General features: G+C 36.5%; 2 protein-coding genes across 6 annotated transcripts; both read left to right on the forward strand.

Annotated features, from left to right (window-relative positions):
- Nucleotides 1-1770: 1770 nt before the first annotated feature.
- On the forward strand, nucleotides 1771-25082 carry LOC112564945. 5 transcript variants are annotated; one of them, XM_025240116.1, is made up of 4 exons: nucleotides 1771-1884; nucleotides 2553-2640; nucleotides 24444-24579; nucleotides 24966-25082. In XM_025240116.1, exons 1-4 carry the CDS (start codon nucleotides 1786-1788, stop codon nucleotides 24988-24990), a joined length of 348 nt encoding a protein of 115 aa, XP_025095901.1. In that variant the 5' UTR covers nucleotides 1771-1785; the 3' UTR covers nucleotides 24991-25082. The 5 variants fall into 5 exon arrangements, 3 of the variants coding, with proteins under 3 accessions (XP_025095901.1, XP_025095904.1, XP_025095902.1); XM_025240119.1 differs by lacking the exons at nucleotides 24444-24579; nucleotides 24966-25082 and adding exons at nucleotides 4083-4218; nucleotides 9581-9697; XM_025240117.1 differs by lacking the exons at nucleotides 24444-24579; nucleotides 24966-25082 and adding exons at nucleotides 4083-4218; nucleotides 4443-4556.
- Nucleotides 17620-19170, forward strand: LOC112564944. Its single transcript, XM_025240115.1, has 4 exons — nucleotides 17620-17761; nucleotides 17920-18152; nucleotides 18387-18549; nucleotides 18943-19170. Exons 1-4 carry the CDS (start codon nucleotides 17632-17634, stop codon nucleotides 19071-19073), a joined length of 657 nt encoding a protein of 218 aa, XP_025095900.1. The 5' UTR covers nucleotides 17620-17631; the 3' UTR covers nucleotides 19074-19170.

Genomic DNA, 25082 nt, shown 5'->3' on the forward strand with positions numbered 1-25082 from the left:
CCCTAAATATCCTGTTTCTTCGAAGATTTCACCTATTTTGTAACAGTACAGCCACTATAGTCGCCATTAGGTGCTTATACTGGTATGCCCCTGCCCTTAATTTACCAGGCAATAGGGCTGACTTAAGGGCTGGTAATTTCGATGTGAAACCCGAAATATTGCGCTTAACGACTGGTAAGTGAGTTATTGGCCGGTAAGTGGGATGAAGGCGCAACATGAAATCCACCCCAGATGACAGACGATCTGTGAGAAGATCGTTAACAGAAACTCTATGCTGCATGTTTGTTAGCAAGTCCGAGATCCAGAGAGTGGGGTAGAAGTAAGTCTGAACCTAGATTGTCAACTGACAGCTGAGGTTCCACAGTGTTAAAAGCAGAAGAAAAACCACTCTGAAAAATAAAACGTCATTCTCCTCAAAGATATTTCTTCATGCAGAGCAGCGCGATAAAGAAAGCCATGAATATTTCAGTTAAAATTAAGCATAACCGATATGCTTGCACACTTTTTTTTTAATAATTACGAAAGCCATATACAGTGGAACCTCGGTTAACGAACTTAATCCGTTCTGGAAAGCTGTTCGTTATCCGAAATGTTCGTTATCCGAAACAATTTTTTCCATAAGAAATAAAGGAAATAGATTTAATTGGTTCCCAGCCCCTGTTGACTCGCTAATATTTGAAAGTTACAGGCTATATAGGTATTTGTTTTAATGAGAACAGTTATAATGCAATATAAATGGAGTTAAATAACATAAAAACATTAACGAAAGCATTTAAACATCAGAAATCTCGCCGTTTTGACGGCGTGGTTGGATGGAGGTGTGGGGAGGAAGGGGTGGAATTACTGCTTTGATTCCCCCTCCATGAGCACACGTGACATTGTAAAATCGGGGGCGACTTCCCTTTTCTGTAGCTTGTCCAGTGTCTGTTCCTTCTGCCTTTTTGTAAAACTCTTCGGTAATACGACATCATATATCCGACAGACGCATGCCACCTTCATACTTTGAAATAATTTCCTTTTTCAATTCATTTGTTGGCCGCTTCCTTGTCATTACCTCACTACTATTAATTGCTCTTAATCTTCTTTGGAGCCATGATTGAGGATTATCTTATTAAAATAAAGCACAAAAATCACTTAATAAGAAGGATGCGCATAGATAAGGAACGACTGATCGTAACTGTTTCTCGAGCGCGAATGATGACATGCTGGTCGGTCACGTGTGGTTCACATGGCTGTTCGTTATCCGAAATTTTGTTCGCTATCCGAGACAAACTTTTAACGAAATTTTTGTTCGTTAACCGAAATATTCGCTATCCGAGGCGTTCGCTAACCGAGGTTCCACTGTATAGGAATCATGTGTCTTAAACCCATACATTAATCATTTCATATTTGTCCAATCTTATCGGTAAAAGTTAATTTTCATTGTACCAAAGAGACAATCCTTTAAAAAATGAAATACATAACACTATAAATAATTGAAATTATGGTTGCTCAAGAGCTTTATTCATATTTTCATACTTTTGAATTCAGGTATTCAGTCTGACGCACCTTCTGAGCAATTAATCCTAAAATTATTTTTTCAAACAGTTATAAAAATTATGCAATATGTTCGAAACTTAGAAAAAAAAAAAAAAAAAAATCATCCACGTCCTGCAGTATTATAAACAGCAGTTCTCATTAAAAACAAAGTAGACTACATTATCTTTGATAGCAAATATTTTTTATAATCTTGCCCCGGCTTTTGCTACGAATGCCAACAAAAATAGATGTCGTAAAAAATCAGTCATGCGCTGCACGCGTGTCTCTGATAGTCACGTACACAAAGTGAATAAAAGGCAAGCCTCGCGGTGTCTGAACATCTTGGGTCTTCGTAAAAAGACAAAGGTAAGAAAGCAGTCTAAAGACTTGTTGTTCTTGTACTTGTCTGATTTTGTTTACTGGTGAATGAACATGCAGATTGAAACTTACCTTTATGGAGCATAAAATAGGGTTACTGCGTTAGTATCTGCGGATGAAACAGCCAGAGCCTTGAAAAAGTCAGTCTTTTGAATAAGTCTTATCATTTATTTCTCCCTGGACTGATCATTGGTGGGATCATAGACATAGACACGGCAGCTGACAAGGCCAGTCATTAGTCGCTTGATTAGTACCAGCCATTAATGAGTAGAGGCAGCACTTGACAAGGTTTGTCTCTCACGCCTGCTTTGGGTGAGGATGAGTAGATCTCTGGACATAACCACTAGTCTACTCTTACACCTTTGTAGGCCAGTTTCTTTGTTCTTTGGTGATACTACTCCAAGAAACTGAGAAGGGCAGTCCTTGAAATAGTGTTGTGACAAAGATGAATGCCATCACCTCCCTCCAAATCTACAAGAGGTAGTCGATTCACTAGTGTGGTCATTGCTACAATGTCTCTGTGATATCAATGTCAAAATATTTAGATAACCAGGATACAAAATTTAATTTCTTTCTTTCACTCCGAATTCACAAATAGGGACAAATTATGCAAGGCTGTTCTGCCATTAGTAATCAAGCAAGTTTTTACATTACAGACTTTAAGGATGAAGGTTTGCATCGTTGTCCTGCTGGTCCTCGTGGCTGTGGTCGCTGCCACTGACGTCGACAAGAGACTGTTTCTGCGTGAGTGTCTTGTGTCGGTCACTAGAGTTTGTTACGATAAAGTTCACATCCTTCTCTTCCCTCTGTATATTTTGCATTTAATAATATAGAATAATCTTTTACAAGTCATCAATAAATTGCAAATACTGAGATATATACACTTTTATCCTATTCCTTTTGAAAATATCTGGTTGAAGCATGTAGGACTGTCAAGTAAGGTGGACATAGCTGTTAGTAAGTTTTCAAAACTGTGATAAAGAATGACGCAACTAGGTCTAGGATTTACTTAAATGACGATTCACTTAAAATATTGACTGAGAGTGGATAATGAATCAGTGTCTAGAGTGTTATAACGATAGAGAGGCCGTTGAAGAGATTTGTTGATGCATGAAAAAATTTTAAATAGAGATATTAACATATATGTTTATAAAAGTTGTAGTCTGTACAATAATTAATATTTTATTAATTGTTGGATAGAATACATACACAACTTGCGTGCAACACAACATAAAAATAGTACAGCAATACATATAGCAACAGAAAATTTCATATTAAATAGTATAGCTCTAATTGAGATCTTATTATTTAGCTGATATGCACAAAAAATGTGGAAGAAAATGTATCATAATAATGCAAATCGCTAATTTTCTTGTACTTTTTAATTTTTACACTATTTTGTACAATCATTCAGTATTGCAAGTGGAGTGCATTTCTCTGACAAGTAAATTTCTTAGTTGTTATACCTGCCTGCCTAGTTTTATATTCAGATTTTAGGCTAGACTATATAGTTTTTAGTTAGTCCACGAAAGTTCCATGAACTTGCAGGAACTATGAGAATCTATCGACTACAAAAGTCAGTTTCAGTCGTGAGTGTAATATCTATATCGCCATATATTTAAATATACAAGAAAAAAAATCGACCGAAACGTTTGGTTTCTAAGAACGTGTGTAAATGTAAATGTTAATTGTAGATACAGGGGGATTTTTGTAAGATTGTGTTCAGCTTCAATATAAATATCTCAATAATGGAAGACGCATTAATAGGCGAAGTCGACGGTCACGTGAGTTCGTAAACATCAAAACAGTTGATCGTTTAGAAAAATCTGAAAGAGCTACTTAACATTACTTAGCTAAATTCCATGCTCTAAAAACCATTTCGAAAGCTAAAAGGTCGAAATAACTTTTTCTTTGTTTTAATGGGATAAGTAAGATTAAACTTATGTTTTTAAAATTCAACCGCTTTTTCGTGTACAATTAAATAAAATGTTGACAGTAATAATATAAGCATGATATTAGTTATTCTAATGACTAAAAGAATATTCAAATGAAAAGAATATGACACATGCCTACAACTCCACACCATTAATTATATTTTCCTGTTATACTACACAATATTTACTTTCTTGAAAGTGTAAAGGAAAATCTGTAAACTTAATAGAGGCATTGTTCATTGTGGACGATAGCTGACCTCGGTGGGCTGGTGAACACCCTGAAGGAGGAGCTGGCATCTCACTCCGCTGTGACCCTCAGTGTCTGTGAGGCTGCTTGTCACAGAGTTGCTGGTGCTGTGTCCTTCTTGTGTAATCCAGCTTGTGAACTGTGAGTGCCTGTCATTAGAAATCTTGATAACATAAACATATACCATGCACATACAGATTAAACATGCAGATACGAGCTTTGATGACTTTATGTACTTAAAATGACAAAGCAGTATAGCTGTTTTGCTCTCAATGCCTATTAGAAGTGGTAATGACTAAGATGCACACTGCGCCAAGCAAGGTTCGAACTTCACGTGTAAGACATTACGTTTCTCTACGTTGCAGCGTCGTCAGCGAGCTGAGTGGATGAGTTACGAGCTCTTCAGGACTCGGTCCACCTCACCCTAGTCTTGCTGGTATTCCAGCAGCCGACGATGTAAAATAAACATGTGAAAAAAATGCAATTTTCTGGCTTTATTTTTTCACTTTTATTTTTGTTGATTTATTTGATATACTACTACCACTACCATTACCACTACTAAATAATGCAAAGCTTGTCAAACGCACACTCACACTCCTAAGGAGCATGTTCTTAGCGCTTAAGATCAAGAATGAATAACAGACAGGAACACAAACAATATCAGGTGAACTATAAAAAATAAACAACTGCACTAACGAAGAATAGAATCAAATACAGAAAACACAAAGAGGAACCAAAAGAGACTGTTTTTGAGTAAGTGTGTTATGTCGGTAGCTTTATTTCAAAAGTGTCTAATGATTTCGTTTCCTGGTGATATTCCATTTCTCTGTCTTTCTCTTCCTGATTTTTTATCTCTCTACTTTTTTTCTTTTTCAATACTGATAACAAAGCATCATTATTTTAAATGATACTGGAGATAGATATAAAGGTAACATTTTAGCCGATTTTCCTCCTCTTCCTCAGTCAGCGATTTCAAAATATTATTGTCACTCCTTGTCATGTTTATTTATAGCAGGAAAAAACACTGGAAAGAATGAGAGGTTGACGCTTCTGCGTTTCCCAAGCTACTCTATGTGCTAACTGCACTAAGAAATAGCGGTATCACGTGTACACCCTTCTACACTCCCCTACAAATGCTGCTTCTCACACAGAATCGAAACTGAGGTTCATAAACTCTATTGGCCCGAATAGCACTACCAGACAACAATATACACGTTGCTCACGATTGCCTCTCTCAAGTCTATCAGGCCAATGTGCCGCAACCCCACTGGACTAAGACGTGGACTAACTTCTCCTCACCTAGTACGCTCGCCTCACTCTTCTGCCTTTTTCAAACAAAAAGGTCCGGCCAACAATTAACACATTTAATGTTTGAAAAATAAATGCCAATGAAATGAGAAAGAAAACAATGAAACAGTTCTACCGCCTACTGTCTACCGTCCATAGAAAGTTAATAATCCTCCCGACACTTGACACTCGATCCGTTCTTCAGGTAATCTGATGACAGCAGTCCGATGAGTCAGTGTCCACACACACACACTGTTGGTACAGAAGTCAGTCGAACAGACGATCGTAGAGTTATATCCATGTCGAGGAATCGTCGTCACGGATGTCACGGATGTTCTCTCGAACCGTTGAACCGGCGATTTATATCCAAGGCAGCAGTTAACACAGTGGTGTATGCGAGCTGATGCTCCAAATGTATCCTAAGCGGATATGTCATCTCCAAGGCGGATTATTTCCAAGCGTATCTAAACGGACGAAACGTTAACACCTTCAGTAGAGAGTAAAGCGATTCGGTGCTACCCCTCGGTAGGTGTCGTGATGCAGGGGAGGGTCTGTCTACCTACACAGATTTCCACTGTATGCCTCTCAGAAGTCAAGTCCACAACGGATCGCAGTGAAAGTCTGTCGCCTCCGTGTAGTACTGTTCACTTCGATGTCTCACCGCTGAATACACCGACCGTTACACGCAATGTCTCGTAGGTCTCTCCCCTCAAGCAGCATAATTGTAAGAGTAATGCTAAAGCTGTGGCTCATTAGAGAACTTAATTCATCGCCAACACACCAAGTACACTTCTGTGTTCATCTTAGTCACATGCAAATTTGAATGCGTAAAATACGAAATCGTTATGTTACAGAAATTATGGTTATTCGAGTAAAGCTGATTTGTTGTTTATTTTGCTTCGGTTCGTTTAAGCTCTAGTGATTTAAGAGCACGAGATACATTTTCCATTAAACCCTTTCTAAGCTCTTTACACTTTTATGTAGGCAAAATTTTGATCCACTTATTATTTAAACTAGCCGAGATAAAGTAGTATTGTCTGTTGATTAGTGAAGAAGTGTACAGAAAGCGTTTATATGAAAGGGATTATTCAAATAAATCAACACAATTTAAAAAAGAAATAGTCTACTTTTGCTCAAAAACTTTCTTTGTTACCTGTAGAAAGTAATATACAAAGTGTCGCGTCATTTGTGGCAATAGACAAAAACTACTCATATCAACATTAACATTGTTCGAGGGAAAACCTTTCGACCGGTGAGTTTGAGGACAAAAAGGCAAAATGCTCCTGAAAATTGGTACTTTTTAGGTTGAAACTGTGAATGAAGAATTTTTGGCAGCAGCAGGTTTCAAGTATCCATGATTATCTAGAAAAAAGCATAGTCACGCAAGGCCAACTAAAACGTGTACAAACGGTCAACGGGAACAAAACTTTCGTTACTGGAAAATCTGCGATGTTTACAAACATCTTATATATTTTGCTAAAAGCAGAGGAATGTTGCTGTCCTGATAAATACATGTGACTACAGCTACTTCTCATTTTTATTTGTTTTTTTTTTTTTACATCTGAAAGGTGAAGTGTACGAGTTCGTGACCCTATGACCTATGACACGTACCTGACCCTCTCACATACTCTTGACGTCACCCCTTAGCCACAGTCCCATATACTAATAAGGTTTTGATTAACCCTAACCCTGTCCCAGAGAAACAATCCTCTAACAATTAGAAATACATAACACTATAAATAATTGAAATTATAGTTGCTCAATAGGTTCTTTTACATTTTCATACTTATGATTCAAGATACTCAGTTTGACTCATCTACTGAGCAATTAATCCTAAAATTAATTTTAAAACAGTTATGAAAAATTATGCAACATGTTTGAAACTTACAAAAGCACAAAAATCCTACAGGACATACAATATTATAAATAGCAATTCTCATAAAAAACAAAGTAGAATACATTATCTTTGATAGCACAGATTTTTTGACCATCTTGACCCACCTTTTGCTACCAATCCCAACAAAAATAGATGTTGTCGTAAAAAGTCAGTCATGCGCTGAGGGCGTTTCTCTAAATAGTCACGTACACAAATTGAATAAAAGGGAAGCCTCGCGGTGCCTAAACATCTTGGGTCTTCGAGAAGACAAAGGTAAGAAGACAGTCTATAGACTTGTTGTTCTTGAAATGATTTTGGTTTCTGCTGAATGAACATTATCATAGACCATAAAAGAGAACTGCGGCGGTAGTAACTGCGGATGAAACTGCCAGAGCCTTGAAAAAGTCAGTCTTTTATATAAGTCTCATCATTTATTTCTCTCTTGACTGATCGTTGATAGACATAGACACGGCAGCTGACAAGGCCAGTCATTAGTCGCTTGATTAGTACCAGCCATTGATGAGTAGAGGACGCACTTGACATGGTTTGTCTCTCACGCCTAATCTGGGTGAAAACAAGCAGATCCTTGCACAGGACCACTAGTCTACACTTACACCTTCGTAGGCCAGTTTATTCATTCTTTGGCCAGCGCGGTGATATTTTTACAAGAAACCTAGAATGGCAGTCTTTGAAATAGTGTCGTGCCAAATGTGAATGCCATCACCTCCCTCCAAATTTACAAGAGGTAGTTGGTTTGCTGGTGTTGTCATTGCCACAGGTCTCCTTAATATCAAAGTGAAAATATTTAGATAGACAGGATACGACATTTAGTTTATTTCTTTCACTTCAAATTATGTAATGCTGTTCTGCCATTAGTATTCAAGCAAGTTTTTACATAACAGACTTTAAGGATGAAGGTTTGCATCATTGTCCTGCTGGTCCTCGTGGCTGTGGTCGCTGCCACTGACGTCGACAAGAGACTGCTTCTGCGTGAGTGTCTTGTGTCTGTCACTAGGGTTTGTTACGATAATGTTCACATCCTTCTCTTCTTCTGTCTCTTTATATTTTGCTTTTAGTAATATAGAATCATCTATTACAAGTCATCAATAAATTACAAATACCGAGAATGCACACTTTTATCCGATTCCTTTTGAAAATGTCTGATTGAAGCATGTAGCGCTGTGTCAAGTAAGGTGGACATAGCTGTTAGTAAGTTTTGCAAAACTCTGATAAAGAATGACGGTTCGCAGCTAGCTCTATGACGATTAACTTGATATATTTACTAGAGTGGATAAAGAATAAGTGTCTATAGTGTTATAATCATAGAGAGGCAACTGAAGAGTTTTGTTGATGTATGAAAACGTTTTAAATCTGACTAGTAAATGCGTTCGTAAAAAATCAGAATCAGTTGATCGTTTAGAAAATTCTGAAAGAGCTGCTTAACATTACTCAGCTAAATTTATCGCGCTAAAAACGTATCAAAGGCTAAAAGGTAAAAATACTTTTCATTAATTTAATAGGATAAATTAGATTAAGCTTGTGTTTTTAAAATTCAACCACTTTTTCGTCTACATTATAATAAAACGTCGATAGTAATATCATGGGCATGATATTAGTTTTTTTTTATAATTAAAAGAATATTCACATAAAAAGAATATTCACATGTCTACTGCTCCATAACGTTAATTATTTTTTCCTGTTATAAACACAATATTCACTTTCTTGAAAGTGTAAAGGAATATCTGTCTGTAAACTTAACGTAATGGAGGCATTGTTCATTGTGGACGATAGCCAACCTCCATGACCTGGTGAACAAGCTGAAGACGACGCTGGCATCTCACTCGACCGTGACGCTCAGTGTCTGTGAGGCTGCGTGTGACGCAATTGCTGGCGTTGCGGCCTTCTTGTGTGCTCCAGCTTGTGAGCTGTGAGTGCCTGTCATTAGAGCTCTTGATATCATAATTAACAACCATATATAAACGATAGATTAAACATGCAGATATAAATGCATCACACACACACACACACACACGCACTTTTCTCTCTACACATGCTATTTTCGTGGTTATGTTTTTAATCTCTCAATCTGAGCAATGCCAGTTAGTATATTCAAGTATTTCAATACGTGTATTCATCATATCTAATTCTATTTTCCCTTATATAAAGTATATAATTAAATATAAACATATGAGTTTGGTGACTTAATGTACTTAAAATGACAAAGCAGTCTAGCTGCTTTTCTCTAAATGCGTATTAGATGTGGTAATGATTAAGGTGCACACTGCGCCAAGCAAGGTTCGAACTTCACCGTGTAAGACATTACGTTTGTCTACGTTGCAGCGTCGTCAGCGAACTGAGTGGATGAGTTACGAGCTCTTCAGGACTCGGTCCACCTCACCCTAGTCTTGCTGATATAACAGCAGACGACGATGTAAAATAAATCCTTATAAAAAACCACAATTTTCTTGATTTATATTTTCTATTTTGTTTTGTAACGTTATGTACATTTTGTTGACGAAATATCATCATCATCATCATCATCATCATCATCATCATCATCATCATCATCATCATCATCATCATCATCATCATCATCATCATCATCAACAATAATCATAATAATCATAGTAATCATCATCATAATCATAATCATAATAAAAATTTAAAAATTAACGCTTGTGCATCCATCTAAAGCTGCAGTAATGGTGGCATTTGCTGTTTCTTGTAACCCCTCTCCTTTCTGTCTTCCTCTTAGATGACTTCTCCTTTGAAATTATTTAAGATGAAAGGTTCGACGTGCTAAGGGAAAGGTCTAAAGATCGCAGAAAGAGTAAGAACTCTTTAGCATGAATAGAAATGATGACATCTCCATGTTGTCCTAGTGCAGGTAAAGCAGGAATCCGAACACTGATTACAATCGTGATACTTAAATTTGCTCTTTTGTACATTTTCTTGATGCTCACATCCAGCCTTATGCCACCTTCAATTAACAGAGAAAAAAGCCTTCACATGGTCCCCTTAGCTCATCATGCTGAAGCTCCCTTGACCAGATTCATTGTCATACTATTATTGTTCAGTTTATTTCCGGTGCTGAGATACTGTGTCATACACTTTGAATAAATTATAAACACTGAATAAAGCACACTAATAATAAACTATCGAAATGTTTTCAAAAAGAAGAAAAGGGTATGGACATTATCGTCTACGGTTTTAATTTAACCTGAGTTTTTCCTTTTCTTGTGTAAAATTTTTTCTATTGGCTTAACTAGAAATAAGGTATTTTAAAATACTAAAACTGCGTCGGTCAAGGACGTCTTAAAAGAAATAATAACGGACAAAAGGTAAATAAAAGGTAAGACTGCCAGCGTGTGGAGATGATGATCGACCACATCTGTCGTCTGCTACAGCATTAAAGGTAAGAGGAGATATACAGAAGACACGCATTTTACATCATATTATAGTTTTAGACCTGAAGATGTTTAAGAAGTAGACACGACACAATAATATATTGGTTTGGTCATTCTGCGTGAAAATAAAACACAGGTAATTATTTACATATAAATACTTGTACATTTCTTTACTCTGTTAATATGGAATTCATTTATGGAATTCACACACACAATTTTGATCGTCATCTTTACATTCACGGGTCCAAACATCAAGACTAGTGGATTATGAATTGCAGCGTCGTAAGAACGGGTTGTAACAATTGGTCTCAGTTCGGGAACAAGGTCAATAGAGCGAAATGTTGGGGGAAACAAAAATAGACTGTCCTACCCTTTCTGTCGGATGCCATCTGTCCTTAACAGATGTGTTTTGTTCTGGCTGACACAGAGAAGTGCACCTTAAAGCATAAACTGCAGACGTGTTCGGGTCGTAGGAGCAGCGTCCTCAGTTAAATGTAAACACATCGCGAGCGACATGCAGTCACGGTTTGGATTGAACCTTTTAACCGTCAATGTCGCACCGCCGCCAAGATTAATTTTTTCTGTATCATACAGATGGCAATAAATAAATATATCGACAAGGAATGGATTTTCATCCTCCCTTCTCTGCCGGAGCAACCGTGAGATCCCTTCTTGTCAAACATTCATTCCTGACTTGACTTATTCTGGCCTAAGGCGTGAGACCATGAATAGACAGCTGACAAAGTCATGCCTGTGTGATTTATGTAAAAAGACAAATGCTTACAATTTAGTTCAATGAATTATCATCCGCGATATGAAACGCAGTACTCCTACTCAATATTTCTCCACACAAAGTGCAACTAAAAATAATGTCATTGCTATTTTAGTATATGTGTACATTAATCAAGTCCGGGTCAAGCGAGAAAGATTTACTTCCATTAACATTGTTCGAGGGAAAACCTTTCGACCGGTGAGTTTGGGGAGAAAAGGCAAAATGCTCCTGAAAATTGGTACATGTACTTTGTTTGTTGAAACTGTGAATGAAGAATTTTTGGCAGCAGCAGGTTTCAAGTATTCATGATGATCTAGAAAAAAGCATAGTCACACAAGGCCAACTAAAGCATGTACAAACGGTCGAAATTTTCGTTATAGGAAAATCTGCTATGTTTACAAACACCTTGCATATTTTGCTAAAAGCAGAGGAATGTTGCTGTCCTGATAAATACTTGTTTCGCGTAGAACAAATTACTTAAATTACTATAGCTATTTCTCGTTTTTATTTGTTTTTATTTTACATCTGAAAGGCGAAGTGTACGAGTTCGTGACCCTATGACCTATGACACGTTACTGACCCTCTCACATAGTCTTGACGTCAACCCATAGCCACAGTCCCATATACTAATAAGGTTTAGATTGCCCTCGCTGTTTCTCTGTTGACGTAAACGCACCAACGTACAAACAGTGTAAATGACCAAACAGCAGAAGGACTAGAGAAAGGTTTTGAACAGCTGTGACAGTTACATTTGTTCTCATTCCTGAAAGAGCTTGCACATGTAAAAAGTGTTTATAGAGATATACATACACACACACACACACACACAAGGCTTTTTTTCTGATGAAAATGTTGAAATAGTAGTTCAGCAGTTCTACTTTTCCTTAACCATTTTGCTGTCATAATATCTTTACAAGTGCTTAAAACTATTTAAAACGTAAAAGAAAAATTACTTACTTTATTATTTTAATTTCATTTTTTATTATTATTATTATTATTATTATTATTATTATTATTATTATTATTATTATTATTATTATTATTATTATTATTATTATTATTAATCACACTCCTAAGTTTTGACATGTTTACTTAGCGGTTTCTAACATTTTCGTAATAAATGAAAAAAATCAATGACTTCATCTGGACTGGGAGAAAAAAAATCTTCTAAATAGTAATGATTTACATCATTGCCCTGGACGATATATTGCAGAGGGGAGAAATATTACCTGAAGTATATGTCATAAGCGGGTAGCATTGTAATAAGTTTCTTTTCTCATAGCGTGACACAAGCATTGGGCGGACTTGGGACAGGATCTCTTTAAAGTCTGTCTACATTATCTCAGTCTTGCTCAAAAAAAAAAAAAAAAATCAGCTGAAGATGTGAAATACAAATGTGAAAAGAGTTTTGTTGGTTATACTTTTGTACATTGCTTTGTGTGTACTGGACCCATTAATCATCATTGATTGTGTGTTGTTCGCACAATTTGATAACAACAAGCATCAGTCACGACTTTCAAAGCTTCTAAGAAGTCGACGAAGAATGTACTACTACTAAATTAATAATAATAATAATATATTCATAGGGCTATTAGAATAGATGATATGAGAACTTTACAAATATGAGAAAGGAGAAACATACCTGAGTCTATGTACATATAAACACATAAACACCTCAGCAAACACGCAAGATTCAACCAAGCTTGGGCCAAGCTTGGGAAAATCTTGTAACATTGGTTAGCCCAGTACCAAGCATCCACCCAGCAAGCGCCAAGGTTCACGGTGCGCGCGAAACGCGATCGCTCATTCGGCTGCGAGATGGAAACTTGGAAAAATCTTGGCGGAATAGTAGCCGGCCAAGAACCCCGGTCGCCAAGTTTGACCCAAGCTTGCTGACATCGACTGCAATTTTTGACTATCAAGACACGTTTTACAAAGCACTTATTTTTAATTATTTTGTAGATTGTTAAATAAAATATAAATATATTTTATACTTTATGGTTATCACAGTCTCAAAAAATATAAAGTATCAAGATACATTATCAAGAACGCTCACTCGCGCACATGTTCCGGTCGCTGCCATATAAATACAGCGGAGTTGGTTTGCGCGCTCTTTTTGATCTTCGATCTTCATAGCTCTACAGGAAAGAACTTCACGCTTCTTCAAAAGTTTTCAAGGTACAAATTAAAGTACCCAGATTAAAAAAATCTAATATATTAAACGACCAGCATCTGAAAGATGAGCGATTCCTACTTATCAAAATGGAGACGCATCAGAAGAAATTGCGCTAAGGACATGGCTGACTGCTTTTATCGGCCTTTATTGTGGGGAGTGCAAGCCATTAAATGTTGATGAATATTTATATGATTTTGTTGAGGAGATGAAAACACTCCAAGACACACCTGCTGATCATAGCATTGAGAGTAAAAATTATCCAGTCCATGTTTGTTTATCTAGTTTTGTTTGTGACACACCAGCACGAGCTTTTATAAAAAAGACAAAGGGTCATTCAGGTTACTGGGGTTGTGATAAGTGTTGTCAGAAAGGAGAATGGGCAGATAAAGTAATATTTCCAGAAGTAGATTTTCCTTCCCGTACTGACACTGATTTTCATGAAATGCAATATGATAATCACCAGAATGGTGTCTCTCTTCTTAGCCATTTGTCTATTGGTATGGTCACACAGTTTCCACTGGACTATATGCATTTAGTATGTTTAGGTGTCACTAGAAGATTATTGTGCTTTTGGTTAAAAAGTCCTGTCAGCAAAGGTATTAGGCTTGGTATTAATACAAGCAAACAAATTTCAGTTACTCTTCAGCAGTTGAAGGGCTACATTCCTAGAGAGTTCTCTAGGAAATGTCGTGGTCTTAATGAAATTTAAAGGTGGAAAGCAACTGAATTCAGGCAGTTCCTGCTCTATAGTGGCACTGTGGCCTTAAAAGGAAACATATCTAGGCTTTTGTATGACCATTTTCTACTTCTGTTTAGCAAGTTCAGATTTTTGGCAAACCCATGCTGATTACGCCCATAGTCTTCTATGTATGTTTGTTACAGAATCTGCAAAGATATATGGCCCTGGATTTATAACTTATAATGTTCATGGTCTCACTCATCTTGCTGCAGATGTGAAAAAGTTTGGACCACTAGATTCATATTCAGCATTTCCCTTTGAAAACGTTTTGGGAAGTTTAAAAAAGCTTGTACGAAAGCCCCAGTTTCCACTGGAACAAGTAGTTCGGAGACTACTAGAAAAAAATGAACATGCAGTTTCAGAAAGAAAAAAACAGTCCTATGATATTCCACAAAAAGACCATGTGAATGGGCCTGTGCCTTCAGAATTTATTCAATGTGTTCAGTATTCAGAAATTAATTTCAAAGGATTTTTCTTTTCAGTTATAGATGGGGACAATTGTGTTAAAATAAAAAGTCACATCTATTTAATTTGCAACATCTTGGTGGTGAAGAATATTTCAGATCCTGTTATTGTAATTGAGCGCTTTATCCGAACTTGTGACTTTTTTGAATATCTACTTAAATCTTCAGACTTAAACATCATGTGTGCATATGGACTTTCTGGAAATTTAGACACAGCTGAAATTGGAAAAATTCAAAAAAAATATGTGTTCTTTCCATACAAAGACAGATTTGTTCTCATTCCTTTTAGTCACAGCAGTCTGTAGGTCAGTTTTGCAAGTTCTGCAATTTTACAATTGTAGTTGGTTTAGGTTCATCGCTACATTTGATTCAATACAACAAACAAATCTATTTTTTTATTATTCAGGTTTTTTTAAGCAGATATGTGTATGTGAGTGTATATATGTGTGTATTGTTTTCACTTCCAATCACTAAACCCAAATGTATGCAAAGTTAAGTAAATGTCATTGCTTTAGCAACATTTACTTTTGCATTGAGTTTTGTACTTATCTGTTCCTATCCTAGTTTATTACCATATTCGATCTGTACTATGAAACAGGAAATTTATATTTGTTTGATGCTTAATAATTATTTTAAATGATTTCTCTTTTTGTATGGTATACGTCAGTGATGCTTATAAATAAAGTTATTTTAACGACAGGGATGTATCTAGAGGAGATATTGTGTTAAATTTAAATGGATTGAGTATGAGTATATCTAGGCATTGAAAGGGTTTTATGCTTAAAGCATATTATTCTTGTTAGCAATAAGCATTAGATATTTTCTATCTGTTCAAAAACCACTGTATTGGGTTGGCTGTTATAATATTAAATACACCTAACAGAAAATGTATGATAAATAAAAACAAAAGAAATTGTAAACAAGTTATTTAGGTTGATACAGACCAGTGTCCAATTAAAACGAAATGCAATATTTTGATTAAAGAAATAAGATTTAGAAAAGACATTTTATTTGTTAAAATTTCTTATGTATTCTTTTCCTATTTATTTGCTAAGTTTTGATGATAACATTTTCAATGTAAAAGATGTACCTCATTATTGAGCTGTTGGAAAATGGAAGGAAGACTGCAGCCATTGTATTATTCTTGTTAGCATTAGATATTTTCCATCTGTTCAAAAACGACTGTATTGGGTTGGCTCTTATAATATTAAATACACCTAACAGAAAATGTATGATCAACAAAAACAAAAGAAATTGTAAACAAGTTATTTAGGTTGATACAGACCAGTGTCCAATTAAAACGAAATGCAGTATTTTGATTAAAGAAATAAGATTTAGAAAGGACATTTTATTTGTTACAGTTTCTTATGTTATCTTTTCCTATTTATTTGCTTGTTTTGATACAATTTTCAATGTAAAAGATGTACCACATTATTGAGCTGTTGGAAAATGGAAGGAAGACTGCAGCCATTGTGCCAGATGAATGGCTAATACCAGAAAGCACAAATGAACATTTCTGGCCATTCTCCAATGCAGACTCCACCTGGGTTAGAAACAGGAAAAAGCCTGGCCCGAACTGGAACGTTTTCACATACCAGCGGATAATTAAAGGCACATGTAAGTTATTTTCTCTGTGTATGCTCATCTGTTATTCATTGTTTGTTAAAAAGTTTTAAAATTTCTTCTAATGCATCAATGATAAATTGAATATAGTACATCATATAATGTTCAAAAGAAATTTAGTATTTGATACTTAAGAAATTAAATAATTAGTACTACTTTACTTTGTGCTTAATTGTGATAGTTTTGTCTCTTGTCATATTTTATGACATGTTGGCAGCATCATACCAAAAAAGTGTGAGGCTTCTGCAACAAGCAGAAGAAAAATCTGACTTGAGCAGCAGCTGCCTATCGGATACTTCGGACTGTAGTTTAGAAAAAAGAAAACCGGTCCCGAGAAAGATATGGTTAGTTTTTCTTCAGCTTTCTAAATACACAACTTGGCTAAAATTATAATTAGTGTACATAAGAAAGCATAAGACCTTTCTGGTGATTTGATACCAATATTAACTGTTTTAGGAGCCCTCCAAGAGCACCAACAAGACGTGTGGGATCTGTGATCCTGCAAACTCCCTCTCCTGTCAGACATGGTTGGTCTGCAGATTCGCCAGAACAGCCAGGACCACTTACTGCTATCAACAGTAAGGTTGCACTTGAGTTTCAAATTAATATGTTCAGAGAATTAGAGGTACCTTTTTGTTTACTTTATATGTGTGTGAGTAAAAGATCTAATCACATTGTGTGTACACTTAAATACACTTGCATTGAGATTTTTTTCTTTATTTTTAGGGGCCTCCATCAGATATGAGACGACACCAACAGCAGCTGTTACTGAGAGTAAGGCTTTATGTGAACTTCCAATGATTATATATTTAGAGAATTAGATGTGCTTTTATGGTGTGGGTGTGCATTAAGAGACCTACATTTATCAGCACTAAGAGATTTCTTTTTTCTTTTAGGGTCCACCGTCAGACGGTCGATTGCTGAATCACTGTCATCAGCAACATCTGCTAGTGACTGTAAGATTCTACTTATACTTCTCATTATGACATTCAGAGAATTAGAAGTACTTTTTTGTTGACTTTATGTATGCATAAGTAAAAGATGTAATCACATTGTATGTACACTTAAATACACTTTTTTAGGTTTTTTTCTTTAGGAGCCTCATCACATATTCTTAGTTCAATCCAGCAGCATCTTTAGCAGCTGCTACTGAGAGTCAGGTTTTATGTGAACTTCCAGTGATTATATTTAGAGAATTAGATGTACTTTTATGGTGTGGGTGTGCATTAAGAGACCTACATTTATCACACTAAGAGATTTCGGTTTGCTTTTAGGGTCCACCGTCAGACGGTCAATTGCTGAATCATCATCATCAGCACCAGCAACATCTGCTACCGACTGTAAGTAAGATTCTACTTAAACTTATAATTATTACATTCAGAGAACTAGAAGTACTTATTGGTTATATTTTTGCATGTGATATATATATATATTTAATCACCTTGTACTTACAGGTATTTTAAATATCAACATTCAGAATTTTTTCCTTTTTTTCCAGTGGTTGTACAAATGATTCCAAGTTTTTTTGAAAAAACATTAAAACAAATCCAAGAATTAAAGAACGCTGTAGAGATCCTGCAGCGGAAGATGGACCAGCAAACCCAAAGCAATGTGGCTGCCAGCAATACAACTCCTGTCCCTCCAGATACCTTCCTCTTTCCACTGCAGGAAATTGATCAATTGCAGAGGTTAAACAATGCTTTGGCAGAGGAGGGTACCAGACAAAGAATGGTAAGATGTAGAAAAGGTTTTGTCAGTAAGGGCAATGCCAAGAGACATGAAAGAATAACCAGGAGTAAAAAGTAACCTGTTAGTGTTTACTTCTTCCATATTTGTCTTACCATATCAGCTTACCCATTGTACTTGTTATCTTCAGAAGATTTACAAATGTAAACACATGGGATTTATATCTATATATAAGCAGACTGTTGCTGATCGAAACTTTTTTTTTGTTTTTTGTTTCAGGTTTGCTATCTGAGCTATTTTGGGGGCAAAACACCAAAAGAAGCACTATACCGTATACTGAAGTATCTGCTTGCTCCAAAACTATCAATTTTATACAGCTTGGAAGGACGAAAAGGGAAACTTAGATTCAACACCTTACAACATGTGAAAACCACAATTTATGGTAAGTAGCATTCACAGCAGTTTTGGGGATTTGGGATGGAGATTTTTAAGCTTACCTTTCTAGTCACAATTAAAGAGTGCCCTCAACACCTAGCTTGTCACTAATTTAAATTTGGCACCATTTTAAGGGCCCTTTTTTCTACAACTTCCAAGACACTAGTCTTTGATTTACATTAGTTGCTGTAAAAAAGTCCATATTTTTTAAATAAATCATGCCTTTGACAGTATGCCACCAGCAATAATATTCAATTTTCTCCTAAGCAAAAGATGTTACGACTAACAGAATTGCAAAGATAATTTCTTAGTGTATATTGTACATTTTTTTGGAAAGCTGACACCTATTTCTTTTTCAAATCACATGAAAGTGCTTTCTTTTTTTTCTTTTGTTGTCCAGAACCCATTCTGAAACGTTACAGCGACATCACAATGGCAAATTTGGACAAACATGTAGGGGAGTGGCTGGCCATTTCAGGGGATCGTGATGGAGGCCGCAAGAGGAGGGAGGAAAAAAAGAAAGCTTGTTGAACACTTCATATTGATTTTGGGAGGGGTGCTTGCATGTTATGTGTATTGTATGAGTTGTGTATACAGTCAAATCTCGCTACTATGCCACCCCGCTACTATGCCACTCTCGGTATTATGCCACTTTTGCTCGGTCCCGACTATAAATTCAATGTAAAAAAAATTTACTATGCCACCTCCTACTCTCGCTACTATGCCACTATTGTGTGACTGTTAAAAGGCACAAGTTGTGAAATTTCACGCAGTGCTCGATTATTACATGTATATTGTAGTGTGGGACATCGCAGTTAGGTGGATGGAACCTAGCACGCACACAGGGAGGGTGGAGGCTGGCGATGGGGGTGGTGGTCGCTGGCCGGGTGACAGTCACGTGACAGAGGGAGAGCGGGAGGGGGTCGACTAGCGACAGGATGCAGGTGTGTGGATGTGGTTGGGAGGGGTGGCGGATGAAGAGGTGAGGGGGAGAATGAGAGGAGACAGCTAGCGCAAGCCGACGATTCTTGAGAGCTTTGGACTGACGGGTAACTTGAGCAAATAAAGCCGTTTTTATGAACCCTCTCTACTATGCCACTCTCGCTACTATGCCACTTTTGCTCGGTCCCGGTAGGTGGCATAGTAGCGAGATTTGACTGTACTTTATGTTTGTGCATTTTTATTATCTTTATAGCAGAAATAAAATGGCTATTATTCATATTTACCATGTTCTCCTGGTTAAATCGTGATAAAAAAGATTGTATGTCTGCTGGTTATGATAGGGAATAGATAATGTATCTTAATATGGTTTTTTGATAATATAGAACAACTTACAAGTAAATATAGCTATTGTTAGTCTTGTTCTAATGACTTGAAAACTGAAGGACGTTTTACAGACCAAAACAAATGACAATGTTTTAGACGTATTGAACCAAGCTGTCTTCAGCTACAACACTGCAGCAAAATAGGGTTAATATATACCTCCTAAAACTTCATTGGGACATTATTGGTTGAATGTGGGGTTTCTATGGGCAATGCACGAATGGCCCAAGACTGGCCCAAGATTGGGATAAGATGGGTGATACCTTGGTACCAAGATTCGACCAAGACTTGCCCAAGCTTGGGCCAAGCTAGGCCCAACTTTCACCTCCAATGAAGATCCAATGAAAAGACCAAGGAAGAGCCAATAACAGCCAATATTGGTACCAAGGCTGACCAAAGGTGAACCAAGCTTGGCCCAATCTTGGTGTGTTTGCTGGTATAGACACACAGACACATTCATGCATATATACACTCACCCACCATTTTTATTGGATTATTTATATCAGCACTGAACAATTTTATAAACGTTTAAAAAACGCTAATGTGACTCTGATAACGTTAGAGGTTTAGATGAAACAGTTTAGAAACATTTTGCAAACATTTACCAAATAAACATTTGGAGGGTAATGCAAGGAGAGCTTGTTTGCATCGAACGACATTCAAGTGATTAGTTCTCGTGTGTGTCTAGTTTATTGTTTGAAAGTGAGGGACTATCGGGTTGTTCTCCTTGTTCATGCTCGGAGAAAACAAATGAAATTTCAAAACCAAGATGTATATATTTATGTTTACTTAGTGAGAACGCAGCCGTAGAAACACGATAAAACATTGTCAGGGACGCAGTTTTTGAACACACTTTCACTCACTACACGCACGCGTCCCCTTTCGTGTTCTTTCAATCACAAATCACATAGATTTGTCGTGGGCAACATAACTTTATATCAATCAACATTAACTAAATATTTACGAAGTCCGTAGGTCTTCCACACAGCGACCTGTAACTCCAAACTGTCGTATGTTTTTGAATAATTCGTTAGAGTCTTAGTTACTCACACCCAAAAATGAAACGTCCTGGTAAAATCCTCTCTTTCCCTTGTACAGAAGTTGTGCAGTCTTGCCCACACTTGACATATCCACACACACAAACGTTTAGAGGAAACCACATACACGTTCCGATGCTTAATAATAGTAAGTGCTGACTTGGCAGACACCTAATCGACGACTCAGAATATATTTTCTGGGATCAACACACAAGATCCAAAGCGGACACCACACACACTTTCAGTCCGCCTCTCTCAACTCCACACAGCCGTCTGCTTTCTTCCAAATAATTTTCACCTTACGTCCCTCTCAAATTGCGTCATAAAATGACGTCGTGTTCTGACGCTAAACACGACGCAACCAAAAACACTCTCCGATACTGGTAAGGGCAATAATCCCTGACTAACACAGACAGGGGTAACCACCCTGTTCCTAGCAAACATTGAAGACGACAACTGCAGACAGAATGTTAATTTAAATAACACAAATCCCTAAGTCGTTGACACCAACTCTCTGCTGCATGCTTGTTAGGAAGTCCGAGATTCAGAGAGTGGGGTAGAACCTAGACTGTCAACTGACAACTGAGGTTCCACAGTGCTAAAAGCAGATTGTATGAAATTAGTATGAATTATAATCCCTGAAATAAACCGCCATACTTCATAGATATTTCTTCAAGCAGAGCAGAGCGATAAATAAGCGATGAATATTTCAGTTAAAATTAAGCAGAATCCATATGCTTGCACACTTGTTTTAATAATTACGAAAGCCATATATAGGAAGCAGGCGCCTTAAATCCAAACGCTTTAATCATTTCATAGTTGTCCAATCTTATCGATAAAAGTTGATTTTCTTTGTCCCAGGGAAACAATCCTTTAACGATTAGAAATACATAACACTATAAATAATTGAAATTATAGTTGCTCAATAGGTTCTTTTACATTTTCATACTTATGATTCAAGATACTCAGTTTGTCTCATCTACTGAGCAATTAATCCTTAAATTAACCTTAAAACAATTATGAAAAACTATGCAACATGTTTGAAACTTACAAAAGCACAAAAATCCTACAGTACATACAATATTATAAATAGCAATTCTCATTAAAAACAAAATAGAATACAGTATCTTTGATAGCAAATCATCCTTTTTGATCATCTTGACCCAGCTTTTGCTACGAATCCCAACAACAACAGAACAGATGTTGTCATAAAAAGTCAGTCATGCGCTGCACGCGTGTCTCTGATAGTCACGTACACAAAGTGAATAAAAGGCAAGCCTCGCGGCGTCTAAACATCTTAAGTCTTCGTAAAAAGACAAAGGTAAGAAAGCAGTCTAAAGACTTGTTGTTCTTGTACTTGTCTGATTTTGTTTACTGGTGAATGTACATTATCATGGACCATAAAATACGGTTACTTCGTTAGTATCAGCGGATCAAACTGCCAGAGCCTTGAAAAAGTCAGTCTTTAATAAGTCTCATCATTTATTTCTCCCTTAACTGATTGTTTGGGGGATCATAAACATAGACACGGCAGCTGACAAGGCCAGTCATTAGTCGCTTGATTAGTACCAGCCATTGATGAGTAGAGGAAGCACTTGACAAGGTTTGTCTCTCACGCCTAATTTGGGTGAAAACAAGCAGATCCTTGCACAGGACAAATAGTCTACACTTACACCTTCGTAGACTAGTTTCTTTATTCTTTGGCCAGGTGGTGATATTTTGACAAGAAACCTAGAATGGCAGTCTTTGAAATAGTGTCGTGCCAAATGTGAATGCCATCACCTCCCTCCAAATTTACAAGAGGTAGTTGGTTTGCTGGTGTTGTCATTGCTACAGGTCTCCTTAATATCAAAGTGAAAATATTTAGATAGACAGGATACGACATTTAGTTTATTTCTTTCACCCCAAATTATGCAAGGCTGTTCTGTCATTAGTAATCACGCAAGTTTTTACATAACAGACTTGAAGGATGAAGGTGTACATCGTGGTCCTGCTGGTCCTCGTGGCTGTGGTCGCTGCCACTGACTTCGAGAAGAGACTGTTTCTGCGTGAGTGTCTTGTGTCTGTCACTAGAGTTTGTTACAATAGGTGTTCGCATCCTTCTCTGCCTCTGTCTCTTTATATTTTGCTTTTAATAATCTAGAATCATCTATTACAAGTCATCAATAAATTACAAATACTGAGAACGCACACTTTTATCTAATTCCTTTGGAAAATGTCTGACTGAAACATGTAGCACCGTCAAGTAAAGTGGACATAGCTGTTAGTAAGTTTTGCAAAACTCTGATAAATAATGACGCTTCGCAGCTAGCTTTATGACTTATTTGCGTAAATGACGATTCACTTGATATATTTACTGAGAGTAGATAAAGAATCAGTGTCTATAGTGTTATAACTATAGAGAGGCAACTGAAGAGTTTTGTTGATGTATGAAGACGTTTTAAATAGAGATGTTAACATGTATATAAAAGGGTTAGGGTTAGTAATCTGTATTTAAAAGTTCCATAAGCTCAAAATCATTGCAATCCGTAGAATAATTAACATTTTAATTAATTTTTGGATATAATACATACACAGCTTGCATGCAACACAAATACACAAAAATAGTACAGCAATGCACATAGCAAAAGAAAATTTTATATCAAATATTAGACTTCTACTTTAGACCTTACAATTTATCTGATAAGCACAAAAAAGAGAAGTAAAACATACAAATGGAAAACGCGAACTTTCTTGTCTTTTTATATTTTTTAATTTTGTACAGCCATGTAGTATTGCAAGCGGAGTGTTTTTTTCTCTGACTAGTAAATTTCTTATTTATTATATCTGCCTCCCGAGTTTTATATTAGATATGAAGTCGAGACTCTACATTCTTTAGTTAGTCCACGAAAGTTCCATGAACTTACAGGAACTATGAGAATCTATCGACTACAAAAGTCAGTTTCAGTCGTGAGTCTAACATCTATATCGCGCTATATTTTTATATACAGCACAATATGTAGAAAAAACGTTTCGTTTCTACGAACATGTGTAAATATAAATGTTAATTGTAGATACAGGACGATTTTTATAAGATTGTGTTCAGTTTCATATAAATATCTCAATGATGGAAGACGCATTACTAGGCGAATTTGACGGTCACATGCGTTCGTGAAAAATCAGAAACAGTTGATTGTTTTGAAATTCTGAAAGAGCTACTTAACATTACTCAGCTAAATTTATCGCGCTAAAAGCATATCTAAGGCTAAAAGGTAAAAAGACTTTTTTCATTATTTTAACGGGATAGCTCTTATTTTTAAAATTCATTAGCTTTTTGGTCTAAATTTTAATAAAACGTTGATAGTAATAGCCTGCGCATGATATTAGTTTTTGTTTTATAATTAAAAGAATATTCACATAAAAAGAATATTCACATGTCTACTGCTCGATAACGTTAATTTTTTTTCCTGTTATAAACACAATATTCACTTTCTTGAAAGTGTAAAGGAATATCTGTCTGTAAACTTAATGTAATCGAGGCATTGTTCATTGTGGACGATAGCCAGCCTCAGTGAACTGGTGGCCAAGCTGAAGTCTCTGCTGGTATCTCACTCGACCGTGACGCTCGGTGTCTGTGAGGCTGCGTGTGGCGCAGTTGCTGAACTTGCGGCCCCCTTGTGTGCTCCAGCTTGTGAGCTGTGAGTGCCTGTCACTAGAACTCTTGATATCATAAATAACAACCATGTACATACGATAGATTAAACATGCAGATATAAATGCATCTCACACACACACACTTTTCTCTCTACACATGTTATTTTCGTGTCTTGGTTATGTTTTTAATCTCTCAATCTGAGCAATGCCAGTTAGTATATTCAAGTATTTCAATATGTGTATTCATCATATCTAATTCTATTTTCCCTTATATAAAGTATATAATTAAATATAAACATATGAGTTTGGTCACTTTATGTACTTTATGTTTTTCTCTAAATGCCAATTAGAAGTGGTAATTAAGGTGCACACTGCGCCAAGCAAGGTTCGAACTTCACCGTGTAAGACATTGCGTTTCTCTACGTTGCAGCGTCGTTAAGGAACTGAGTGGATGAGTGCTGAATTCTTCAGGACTCGGTCCACCTCACCCTAGTCTTGCTGATATAACAGCAGACGACGATGTAAAATAAATCCTTGAAAAAACCCA

Source organism: Pomacea canaliculata, linkage group LG5, assembly GCF_003073045.1.
Source record: "Pomacea canaliculata isolate SZHN2017 linkage group LG5, ASM307304v1, whole genome shotgun sequence".
NCBI classification, from domain to species: domain Eukaryota; kingdom Metazoa; phylum Mollusca; class Gastropoda; order Architaenioglossa; family Ampullariidae; genus Pomacea; species Pomacea canaliculata.